This window comes from Xiphophorus hellerii, chromosome 21 (genome assembly GCF_003331165.1).
Source record: "Xiphophorus hellerii strain 12219 chromosome 21, Xiphophorus_hellerii-4.1, whole genome shotgun sequence".
Lineage (NCBI taxonomy): Eukaryota > Metazoa > Chordata > Actinopteri > Cyprinodontiformes > Poeciliidae > Xiphophorus > Xiphophorus hellerii.
In genome coordinates this window covers 16,710,176-16,722,881 of record NC_045692.1, presented here as the reverse complement: position 1 = coordinate 16,722,881, position 12,706 = coordinate 16,710,176, and the positions used below count along the sequence as shown (strand labels likewise).

The 12,706-nt window shown below is 37.5% G+C and overlaps 1 protein-coding gene across 5 annotated transcripts in view; it reads left to right on the top strand.

Annotated features, from left to right (window-relative positions):
• Positions 1–4: 4 nt before the first annotated feature.
• Positions 5–12,706, top strand: part of esyt2b (extended synaptotagmin-like protein 2b) — a 38,420-nt gene continuing 25,718 nt past the window's right edge. For 4 of the 5 annotated variants that reach the window (XM_032551595.1, XM_032551594.1, XM_032551596.1 and 1 more), the window contains exons 1-6: positions 5–610; positions 5,121–5,162; positions 5,637–5,771; positions 6,050–6,126; positions 7,638–7,710; positions 8,774–8,863. In XM_032551595.1, the coding sequence (XP_032407486.1) occupies positions 215–610; positions 5,121–5,162; positions 5,637–5,771; positions 6,050–6,126; positions 7,638–7,710; positions 8,774–8,863 (813 nt within the window). In that variant the 5' untranslated portion in view covers positions 5–214. Of the gene's footprint in view, positions 611–5,120; positions 5,163–5,636; positions 5,772–5,856; positions 5,894–6,049; positions 6,127–7,637; positions 7,711–8,773; positions 8,864–12,706 lie in introns of those variants that run through there. The other variant, XM_032551597.1, reaches the window with a different exon arrangement.

The following is a 12,706-nucleotide window of genomic DNA, read 5'->3' as shown; positions in this document are numbered from 1 at the left end:
CCACCCCTGTGTAGGCAGGGTGAGCAGAACAGTGGACAGTACAGACATGCATCTTGCAAGCGGCTCTCATTGAAAACTAATAAAGCAGATGTCAGCGCAGCCTCGCAGGACCATGGGAGGTTGCGCAGGTGAGCCGACGTGAAACGCAACGCTCCGCACATGGAACTGTATTGTTCGACCTAACCCGCACTGTGACAGTTTGAGGACAAGAGACATGTCAGGAGACACAATGACAGCAGTCCGCGGAGCCCACTCAAACAATGCGAGCCCTGCGACTCCAAAGGAGAACGGACACAGCGTCCAGCATGCGTCCAACTTTCCCCATACCTCTCCGGGGAGCGCACTCGACGACACCCCGGTGTATTCCAGCAGCGAGCTCACCCACACATGGGTCCACTTCGTAAAGACTTTTGTCATAATTTTCCCAATTTACGCCCTGGGGTATTTTGAATTCAGTTTCAGCTGGCTGCTGATTGGACTTTTTATCTTTTTCTGCTGGAGGAGAAACGCAGGAGGGAAGCTCAGCCGGCTGAGCCGAGCTCTTGCTTTCTTTGACCAAGAGGAGCGATGTGCCAAACATAGCCTAACCAGCTCTGATTTACCACCATGGGTAAGATATGTTGCTTGTACATTACCGAGCCGCCTTTCTCAGAAGCATTTGTGCGGTTCTTGTGAACAATATGTTTTGAGCTTCCAGGAAAATAAACCATCACCTGACCAGATCAGGCGTTACAGGTTTGAGCTGTAAAGCCGCAATGAAACAGCTGTTCACCCCCCTAGACTGTGACATGAGACCCCAGCCCCATTCTAAATACAGAATGGTACAATGGTACACCAGACACCACGCTGGGAGGGAAACATGCCCACTAAGTCTCTGTTATTTTAGGATCCATGCAGATTTACTATATCTCTTTCAGAAATTCATCCTATTTCTGCCCTACCTGTGTTAGAAGGGCTTGAATTAATAATCAATGGAAACCCATTAGTGTTTCAAAAATAACTAGAACGCTATTGATAAGCTAGCATCAAAATATAGAATAATAAAACATGATAATAGGTTATGAATGTTTTTGTTTACTGGTATCAAAATGTACTAAGATTTTTAAGGATTTCAAAATCAGGTTGAAGTATTTCTGTTGCAAAGCTGAACATTAAATATTCTTCAGTTACTATTGAATGTGGAGTTCCACAGGGATCTGTTCATGGATCTATTGTATTTGTGCTCAATTGGCTCCCTTTTGTAATAATTTAATAAGAGCATTCTGGGACAGCCCCTTCTTTTGTGGAAGATTAGTACAAATAAAATATAAAAATAACAGAATATCAATTGACTCGCAGTACAAAATAACTATTTTTTACAACACATATAAACAACATACATAATAGCACAGAGGCAAAGTCACTGCATGTTTTTAAAGTTAAAGTTTCAAAATTGTTTTTAAAAGTTTTTGATATAATATTCAACTTCAGATAATTGCCAGTTGTGCTTATACATGAAGTTCCACAAGTTCCTGTTCATGACCCTATTTCGTTTGTGTTTTTATTTTCTTCCTTATGCTTTGTCTTAAGATCTTTCAGTGATATCTCCTGTTGACCACAGGTCAATTTGTCCCTTCGTCAATTTGTACCCTTACCTCTTATCTAAGCAATGCATTACCTTTTCTACGTTCTTTCATTTTGTAGCCACGAGTAAATCAACTAAGTGATGAAAGCTGCTGAGAAAGAATAGAGTTGGGAAAGTGTGTTGATCACATTTATTATCAAAACATTGAACATTTTATACATTCATACTTGTATAAAAAGCCAAAAGTCTATATTATTCTCCACGATAAGCACTTATAAGTTACTAAAGTTAACAGATATTTGTTCTTTACTTTGCTTACGTCTATGAAAATCGAAATACACAAGGTAGAGAACATTAGATTTTATAATCTTAGTGACACTGTAAATAATTGTTCTCTTTTTTGAATAAATGCAATTAGATAATGATCTACATTTTCACTGCAAGTTTTGTTAATGGCTTTGAGACAATTTAACAGTGGTATTTATAGTAAAGGAGTGGTGTTTATAGTAAAGGTTATCAAACCATGACAATATTATACTGACTCATGTGAACAATTAAATGACAAGATGCTGATTTTATTTGATTAAATACAAACCATGCAAAAATGTTGAACGCCCGCTTTATGATGTTCTTAAAAAGGTAATAATTAACAAATGGCCTGTTTTGCACTTGTATTTTCAGAACATGAAAAGCAAAATTAAAAGTCTTCTACTAAATGGTTTGTTACCAGTTCTATGAAATGTCATGCAGAATTTACATTTTTGACAGGCAAGGAGAGACTCTCTTCATTTCATTAAAGGAATTGAACAATAAAACCTTTTTTTTCATAATTACATAGACATTTATGACAAAAATGTGTAAGTTGATCTAATTTAATTTCTTTAAAACTGAAAGCGATGCATCACTTCATACTTGAAAGGGGGATACTTCCCACCCGTGTTGACAACTGACCTTTTAAAACAGTTTTCATATTTTCCTAGTGTACAGTATGAAAATGTGGTAAGATGACTCTAATTACTAATATATATACCAGCAGGAAGCAGGAAGAGTTAACTGGCTGAAACAGGAATAACAACCCAAATGAATGTGAATAGGATGGCAATTCATCTCCATAACATAAAAATGTTTAAATGCAAATTGATCAAACTTTAGGTCACTCTCTGTGACCTTTAGCATGTTATGTACTGTCATCTGTGTCAGGAATGATCCACTACAATGATCCTTGAGTGTTACTGACACACAATGTATAGATTTACACTATCAGGAGTAAAATTAGCTGCAATTTCAGGACCATCCAACAGCTCTTTGTGATAAAACAAATCGTTTGGCCTATGGAGCTGCCAGGTAGTAGGGAAAGACAAAGATGAGAAAACCAAGAATCAGTACAGGACAATTTGCAGAGGATTGTTGTGACAGGGGACGAATTTAGGGGGAGGGTAAGAGGGAGGCAGATAATCTGAAAAAGAATTGTTGTAGTACGTAGATCTATTTGACATTTTTAAAGTCATTTAAGTGGCTCATCATTCAGGGTGCCATTCTCTTAGGGGGCGACATGAATGTTTAAACAAGGGAGAAGTTATGTCATTTACACCCACAGCAAGTTTTCCATTGCTTCTTGGCTAAAACTCATCTGAATAGAGGCTATCATTCTTGACGCAGGTATGTTAAAGGTATGTTAAAGGTATGCTAAAGCCTCTCTGACACTGAAAATGGCATCTTAGTTTAGATTCCTATTAGCTGCTATGCTAAAAAGCCATTTCACAGTAGAAATTTTTGACTCAATATGATTTTCTTCAGAGTAAAGCCTAGAATTATTAGATTGATTAAACCCGAACCTCATATTTTTAGATTGAACATAGAATTTTTATAAACATAGCTTAAGAATCATAAACCCGTCATCTTGTGCGTGTGTGTATTAAAAAGGTGGTAATAATGTTATTTTTTTGATTAATTTTACACTTTTAGAGTAGTTTTGTGGTGTGCCGTACTCTTTCCATTTGAAGATAAAGGCCCTAGCAGCACCCCCTCCTCTGCAATCACTTCCAGGTGTCATTTAGAGATTACAGCATAAAAAAGGGCTGAAAATAATTTCACCAGCCACACTCATTAGTGTTTGATTTGTAAAAAAGTTTACAATTTTGATTCCATTTCAAAAGCACCACTTGGAGTGATCTATTTATTAAAATCCCATCCACAATCATGGCTTTAAACAGGCGTCTCTCAGTCTTCTCTGTTATCATTCTTTCTATAATCTGGGTATAACCTCATTTTCTGTATACTTTGTCTTTGTGTTTTGAATATAAAAGTAGAATTATGTCAGAAAAATGTCAAATCCTTTTAGCTGTAACTCTTTGTCTCCAACAGAAGACTGTAGAAGAAATGAAACCAGTGTGTTAAACATAGTTTAAAGATCTCAAAGTCTTTTAAGTTTAGCGCCACCTCCACATTGATGTCATGGACTGAATAATCAATATTCTCACGCCTGTGCGGCTCTACTTGACAACTTTATTAAACTATAAAACTGATTTTTAAATATTAGCTGAAACTTTATGCTCCCCATCGCCCTGCTCTTGTCACTTTCCTGTCCACATTTTGACATGAATGCTGAGTCTTGAGAAATAGTGCTGTCTCTTGAAGCTGTTGCATCACATGTCAAATCTTATCTGAAAGCCACTCACATCAGTTCAATCGTTTTATGATAGGTTTAAAACCCCCAAAATCTCAAACACATCTATCAGAATTATATAGTACTTTTCAGGACATTTAAAGATCCTTTATAGTGAAATAAGTTAGTCCCATTCATGCCCATCATCATGTTAGCAAGGTACTGGATTGTAGCACCAGCTGACAGTTCAGGCACCTATTTCGTGCCATCAGTCCTTCTGACCACTACCAGCAGGCAAGGTGGGTGAAGTGTTTTACCCAAGGGCATTAGACGGACGCTCAAATCAGCGACCCACTGATTGCAGGATGAACTCCTACCTCTGTTGCCTCCATAACTTAAATTATTTTAACAGAAAACCACTGACTCTCAGTCCACAATGCTCCACAAAATGCCGTTATTATTAGTTGTGCTTTCTTTTTATTAGCTTCCTTGATCTTGTTACGATTTTGTGACAATACTGTCGGCTCCCATTGCTGAGTAAACTTCAAAATTGATCCATAAACGGTTCCATCCATTACTTGTTTTTGTAAACAGTGGGCTGCTGTGCGACAACAATGTTCTTTTGTGCATGCGGGTTTCTTTGGGGTTATAAATCATTGACACTGAAGTCTGATTGTGGTTGCATATAACTAATAGTATGAATGACCTTGCAAAAACAAGTAAAAAATCAAACTTCAGCAAAACATCGGAATTGAACCTTAAGACCTGCTGTGTGAACATAGCCTTATTCTCTTAAAAAAAAGAAAACATGAGTAAAAACATACAGATGCACTAACAGATGGAGCAAGATTGTACTTACCTGCCAACAAGCAGAGCTGCAAAACTTATGATTCTGTAAATGAGAATTTTAAGTATTCTTTAAATGAACATGTCCTCTGTTCTTCACTGCAGGTCCATTTCCCAGATGTAGAGCGGGTGGAGTGGTTAAACAAGGTAAATAAATTGAACATCTGCCTCTTTTGCTTTGTTTACTTCAGTGAATCTTTATTTTCCCTTTTTTTTTTATTGATGTTTCCTAAACTGAAAGTCTATTACCCTGCTACACTCTGTCTGTCAAACTGCAGCAAATTTAACTTAAATATGCAGCCTTGTGTCTGCACCAGTGTGAGAAGCATGCTGTGCCTGCTGTGAATCCCCATGGCAACAACCAGGATGTGCATTATAAGTTACGCATGAGCCTATATTAAAATAGTTGTGGCACTCTGAGTAGGGGGGGTGAATAAAAATTGCATGCTCTGACGTCTCAGTTGATGGGAACAATTCTGACCCCGCTTTCCTAAAATAGAAGTACATTTTCAATATTTTAAACCAATATGTCATTCACAGAGTGACACTAGCAGCAACACATCTGAAAGATTTTACTTAAGTCGTCCTTAAAAAGTGACATATGCCTTTATTTTCCTGCAGACTGTCATGCAGATGTGGCCGTACATCTGTCAGTTTGTGGAAAAACTGTTCCGCGAGATGATTGAGCCGGCGGTGAAGGAGTACCACGTCCATCTCAGCACCTTCTGCTTCAGTAAGATCGACATAGGAAACAAAGTGAGTGTTGCAGAAAATGCCGATGTGTTGCTCTAGTAGTTACAAAACAGGCCGCTGTCAGCAGGTGCTGTCTGACAGCTGGGGGAGGTTCTAGCTCAACCATGAAAATACACGACAGAGAGGTTAGTGTCACAAATACTTTCCATGGATGGGTGGGTGGGGAGTTGGAAAACAGGTCGACCTTGTGCCAAGCGTGTGAGAGTTGAGGGGGTGTTGTTATAGTGTTAATCAGCTGGAGTGGTGTTGTTGCCATAATGGTTACTTTTGTTATTTTCTAGCCGCTCAGGATCAATGGAGTCAAGGTTTATACAGAAAATGTGGATCGGAGGCAGATCATCATGGACCTGCAGATCAGGTGAGTCAATAATATTTGCCATTTTGATTCTTTAAGATATTACTCCTGGCCAGAATAATTCCACATTTAGCGCTGACAGCAAACTCTCAGTGAACCTTGTTTCAGAAAGTCAAATTTTGCCAAGACCAGACTTCTCCATCATCTATTTAATTGCTTCTTGCTTTTCACATCTCCTCCAACTTTTGTGACCCTTAACTTGGCAGTTACAGAAAAATTGATAAATAATCAAAAGCATCCATGTTGGTACTGATTTTTGGCTTGCAAACTGCCCAGAAAGATCTCTGAGGGAATATAAAATCACTAAAGTATGTATTCTTTATAAAATGTTCTCTCCATAGTAATTGGCAGTAATTGTAAAAATGCTGAAGTTTTTTTTGCTGTGGCATTCTCTCACACTAGAAAAATTAGAAAAAATCATATTTTTATTTTCTGTACATCTATTCAGTGAGGAAATAAATCCAATGTTAATAAATAAAGCTTGTAGAAGGAGGATTTTTTCTTGTGATGTAATGTAAAAGTTTCCAATGGCCTTTGATTGGAAACACAAAGTCATTGGCCCACAGCATCACAAAATTTTCACCATACTTAAAACTGGGCACGGGAGACTTTTCTATGTATTCATCTCCTGTTTAACACAAGAGCAACCTGCACTGCCTATTGCTGTAAAGCTGAATCTTAGGATCATCTGATCAAAACACACATTTTGATCAGCTGATCACATCAAAATGTATAGAAAATGTATTTTTGATGGTTGTACAGAAAATATATTTTTTGTGTCAGACTTATCAAACAAAGAGTTTGATAAGTCTCCAAAATAACCAGAAAAGGTTATTTTGGAGACTTTGTGACCCCCAAGGTTCACCTCTGTGCTGCAGTTCTTATCTATAGATGCTGACTTTACTTTAAGGCTTTTTATACATCTACTGAGGAGAGAATAAGCTTGGAGGATGTATAAGCATGGAAGCTAACTTTGAAATCTATTTAAATATAATCATTCAAAAATAACAGAGCTTGTTTTTTAAGTAATTTGAATTTAGAAAAGTCTGTTTTCTCATTAGCAGTCATGCAAAATGTGCCATTTTTTTGCCTGGAATCAAGAGAGTTACACAACAGACTAATTAAAGCTGAAAATGTTTTGTCAAGAAACATCCCTCACTGAGCACTCTACTACTATAATACAGTATTGAATTGTGTAGTCTACACTATAAACTATTGACTCATAAGTAGGTGTCATGGCAATGACTCTAAATAATAAAATTGAGTGTAACAACAGTTTTATTTTTCTTAAACTAACATTAAAATAACAGGATAATCAGCTTTTGTTCCTGTGAAAATCACTCAAAAGTTATTAGCAGCAGTTTCACCTGTTCTCAGTTTCCATGTATATTTTTTAAGAGCATTTGATTTTTTTGAGCATTGTAACATGAAATCCTAAAGGAAATAAATCAAGAGCTGAAAATTGTTATTAAAAAGTGATGGAAACCTGATAAGATTTTGTCCCTGCCTCCCAGCTTCGTTGGGAACACTGAGATTGATGTGGACATCAAACGCTACTACTGCAAAGCTGGGATCAAGAGCATTCAGGTGAGGAAAATCCCTTTGGTTTGATTCATTTCTCTCTTTTTGCTGAGGTACTTCCTCTTTCTCTTGAGTTTTGGTCTCAGCAAAAAACATCAAACAAAAGTCATACAGCAGCAGATAGAGAGGGACACAGAGATGGGAGGCAGAGGTCTGTCCTGCCGTTTCTTATTTACAAGACTATTCTGTAAAGCATATAAAGAAAGAGTTATTTTAGGGAAACATATAGAGTCATAACAACATGATCAAGGCACTAAGGGAGTAGATTTATTCTTACAAACATTTTTACTTGGCACATAAATTATTATTAGATCATGTGTTCCAGTGCGTTGTATATGGCTTCCTTGTCGATTATCATTAAGTGTAAAGACAATTGTAATATTGCTTAACTGTAAAAATTGTTGTCAATATGTTCCCATATTGATGTCTAAACCTATCATTACTTATTTCTATCTCCCCGGCTTTGTCTGTGTTGCTGTTGACGATCATTAGGCGGTAGGAGAAATCTGCATTATTCCTCAGAGTGCTTTTATATCGTCTCCTGAGGAAACATTTGTTGCACCCTGCTCCCGTTATGCAACTCATGGAGACCTGCAAAGAGCATCTCTTTTACAGTCATTATGAACAGCACTAATACAAGTTGTTTTTTGCTTCAGGAGCACTTGGATTAAATCCTATTGGTCATTGATCATACAGTATATAATTAGCTTTTTGTGGGGTCAGACGTCAGTTTATCTTCTTATAAACCAGAAGCTGTATTGAGTTTAAGTCATTTTTAAATTTCTTTTGTTCCCTGCTGGTGTTCTCAGCAGCATTTTGTTTACCACACAGCACAACTAAACCTTTTCAGATTCTATAATCCCAGCAATTTCCATAAAACAATATGGAAAAGGTGGAGGATGAAGCTGGCAGGTGCAAAGCCTGACAGCGATCGAGTTTCCAGCCTATCGCGTGTGTGTGTGCCAGCTCCGGCCGCTCCACCGCTCAGGAATGTCGAGCTCCAACTCTCTTAAGCTTCCTTCTCTCATGTCCACATGCATTACTCTTGTTCTCTCCTGTGTTTCCATAGATCCACGGTGTGATGAGAGTGGTGATGGAACCCTTGCTGGGGGACGTGCCTCTAGTTGGAGGACTGTCCCTGTTTTTCCTCAAGAAGCCAGTAAGTGCAAATCACACTAGGCTTGGGAATTATCCAATTTAACATGCTAAACAGAGAGCAATTATCAGAACAGATAACTTAAATGTGGAAATACGGGACCAGATATCTTCTGGATCTATTCCAGAACCTGTGTTGTAAAAATCATTCAGTATTATATTTGCATTTGTAATGCATGCATTAAAGGAGATAAAAGCTGCCACCGCCATTCGGTTTGCCCAGCTTGTTGACCTAATTACTCACACCAATTCAACCATGAAAGGTATTTTATATAGTATTTCCAGAAAGTGGAAGAATTTTACATATGAGAATCTGAAAGTGCCTAAATAAAGTCCAGTGGTAACAGTTGTCTTAGATACGTGCAATTTATCTAAGATAAAGACCTCAGAGAATGTTCTTAAGCAAACTGCATCATGAAAACCAAGGAATACAGCAAACAGCACAGGGATAAATTTGCGGAGAAGTTTAAAGTTATGATATAAAACAATGTGTGAGCTTTATAGGAAAGCAGTAAAATGTCTGCCTTCACTTTACTGCCTTGAGAGCCTTAGTTTAGAGAGGCATCTCCTCTAAACTAAGTGGCTGGGATGAGAGAGCAATATAGAAATGTCAACAAGAAAAAATTCAGAGTTTCTCAGTTCAAGTTGGAAAATCTATTGATGGTCCAACTATTTGCCATGCATTACGGAAATATGTAGGTCTCCATACAATCTGATGGAGCTTGAGCTAATTTTACAAGAAGAATTAACAAAATATACTCCATAACCTGAAAGAGCTGCAGTTGTATTTGCAGAAAGAAATAGTTTTGGCCCAAGGTGGTTGAATACAAACACAAGGCACAATTTCAGATTGTAGTTGTAAAAAAGATTTTAGAACAATATATCATTTTGTATCTATGTCACAAAAACACATTAAAGTACTACTTTGTGTTTGTCCATCATCTGAAGTCATGCACAGTGAAGTGTGTGATTGAATTTCAGTAAAAGGAGGGAAAAGTACTTTTGCCATGGACTGTATGTTACATCTTATAAGCCAGTTGTTGCTTTTCTTCTAACTATTCGTAAAAAATCCCCCCTTAATCACTTCATAAGGTGCCTGGATTATATTTTACTGCTTCAATTTCCTGATAGATGTTAGTTATTTTTTCCCTTTGTTTCAAATGCAATCAAGCACTGTCTGATAAAGTCATCTGGCATGATTTGCCTCCACATTGTTGGTATTTTCCAGTACACGCGCTCTATCGATCTCACAATTCAACACCTCTGTTGAGCCGCCGCTGCAATGCTTAAAATTGTTTGACCGATTTATAGCAAATGCTTGGACTCAGTGGAGCTTTACTGGCGCTTTAAATAGCTGCAGATCAAGCCAGACCTACTTTGGCAGATTTCTTTACCCCAGGCACCGAGCTAAAGTTGAGCTATTACTCCTCTACAGGAGGCAGATGGAAGAAGCTGCTTCAGGCCATAAATTATGATGTAATCCCACATGTAAACAAATGGCAGTATAACAGCATTAGTTTAGAGTAGTAAAGAAGAAATGACATGCTAAATCAGCAAACCTATGATAGAAAAAAAACAAAGTCACAAGAATTTGTGTGGACCAGACTTTAAATAATATATTCTCCTCTCCTACGAGGCTGGTCGCTGAATAATAAATGAGACATTTCCAGATCCTGTGAGGTCTTAGCCATGTCTGGACTGTGTGTGATCACAATAGATGTGACTCTGTGCGGTGTAAATAGAAGATGCAACACATTCTGCAGTGAGATTTTATTGCTGCAGCTCTGATGAACAAACACTTTGTTTAATGACTGCTGACGCCGAGGACTGCAGTCGAGAATCTGTGGAGGATGCTTGTCCTGCAAACATGATTATTTCATTGTTAGTTTCAGCGTGCGTTTTTGGATTGAATTAATTAATCACACATTGAAGAGCTTTCACACAGTTGTGTTCACACAGTTTGTTCACTGAAGATGTTGCTCAGCATTATGGGAAATTGCTGGCATTTCCTCATTAAAAAAAATGTTTTAAGCTAACTTCCTGATTCTCTTAAGTTGTAATAGAATAAACATCATCATTTAAGCTAAACATCATTTAGCTTTAAGCGTCAGTTAGAGGACACTCTCAATCCTCAAAAAAGTGTGAGCCATAAAATATAAGATTTAAGTTTATTGTGAAATGCCTTTAATTGTTGGTAAGGCTGCTTAGGTCATTTGAGTGTCTCTAATTATAATGATTTTGGAGCCACCAGGTTAGACCAGGCTTCTGTATTTTGGCTCTTGGCTTTTAACATTTTAACATTTTAAACTTTGTAACTAAACATTGCAGAGAATTTATGTCATGAAAATACATTTGATTAAGATTGGACTAGATTAAATTTGATTAATGTGAAACATTATTTTGATCATAAACAATTGTTCTACCTACAATGGAGAATTAGGACCATTGTAAATCAAAGAAAAAAAATTACCAATGGAAAAGTAAATTTCCACCAAACATCTAGATTAATTTGACATATTTACAAGACGAAAAACTTGGATAATCTATGATTAAGAAAGGTATTAGTATTCCTAGATCAACTGTTAAGTGCTGAGTGTATGCTAAGTGTAAAAGTGATTGGAAACAGCCGCAACTCAGCCACAAAGTGGTAGGCCACTATAAAATCACAGAGTGGGATCTGCAGAGGCTGGGATGCATAATGTGCAGAGGTCACCAAATGCCTGAAGAGTCAGCAACTAAGTAGCTCTAAACTTCATGTGATCCTCAGATTATGTCAGTATGAGTACATAGAGAGCTTTCTGGTATGGATCGCCATGGCTTAATAGCTGCATACAAGCCTTTGTTTCCAATTGCATTGCAAAGCATCAGATGCAGCAGAGTAAAGCAGCAGAGACGTGTTCTCTGAATGGGCAAATTATGCTTCTTTATCTGGCAATCCAGTGAATAGGTCTGGGTTTGACAGTTGCCAGGCGAACAATACTTTTCTGATTGCACTGTGTCAAGTGTAAAGTTTAGTGAAAGGACCTTTTGCACCAAATCTTCACGTGTCACTGACAGATGCTTGCAGTTAGATGAAGAATATGTCAATTAAACACAGACTGCAGCATCTCTGATTCAGAGTTATTGTTTTAAATGAAATGAGTGAAAATTTGTATAATCCTCACCACCAAAATTATCCTATTTAGAGACTAGGAATATGGCACACATCTCTCATAAATTGTATCACCCACCAGAAACTTGGAATACAATCACCAGAAATACAATCCTGATTGTATTTATTATTTCTTCAAATATCTGCGCCCACATAGCTAGCTATAATATGAAGAGTGTATTCAAGTCTTTCAGCAAAAAAGACTATCTGGTTTGGTGTACAGTATCTCATTTGACCAAATGTAGGCAAAACAGGACCCAGTGTACAGTAGATATTGACTCTGCTCTCTGGTATTCAGATTCAGATATTGGTATTCTGCAGTGGAAGCTCAAAAATATTGACTGTGATCCCCAGAGATGTTCTCCTTAAAATATACCCGATGGGTTGCAGATTGAGTGCTCACAGAGTGTTATTGATTAAAATCTCTGCAAGGCAGCAGTGCAAACATGTCTGTGTGGAGGTCTAGGTGTTTCTTAAATTTGCTCTTATTAAAAAAAATGTGTTTAAGAACAAAAAAAGTAGCAGCTGTGTGCAGGAGAGGAAGTCAATGATTAACCTTCAAAATTGCAATGTTCCCTTTTTTATCCATCACATCAACCAAGCCATCTCCAAAAGCTTCATTGTAGAATATTTTCTCAGCACACTTGTTTTGTCAATGAGCTGGAGTCTTGTATCTACACCACAAATCCCCCTGAG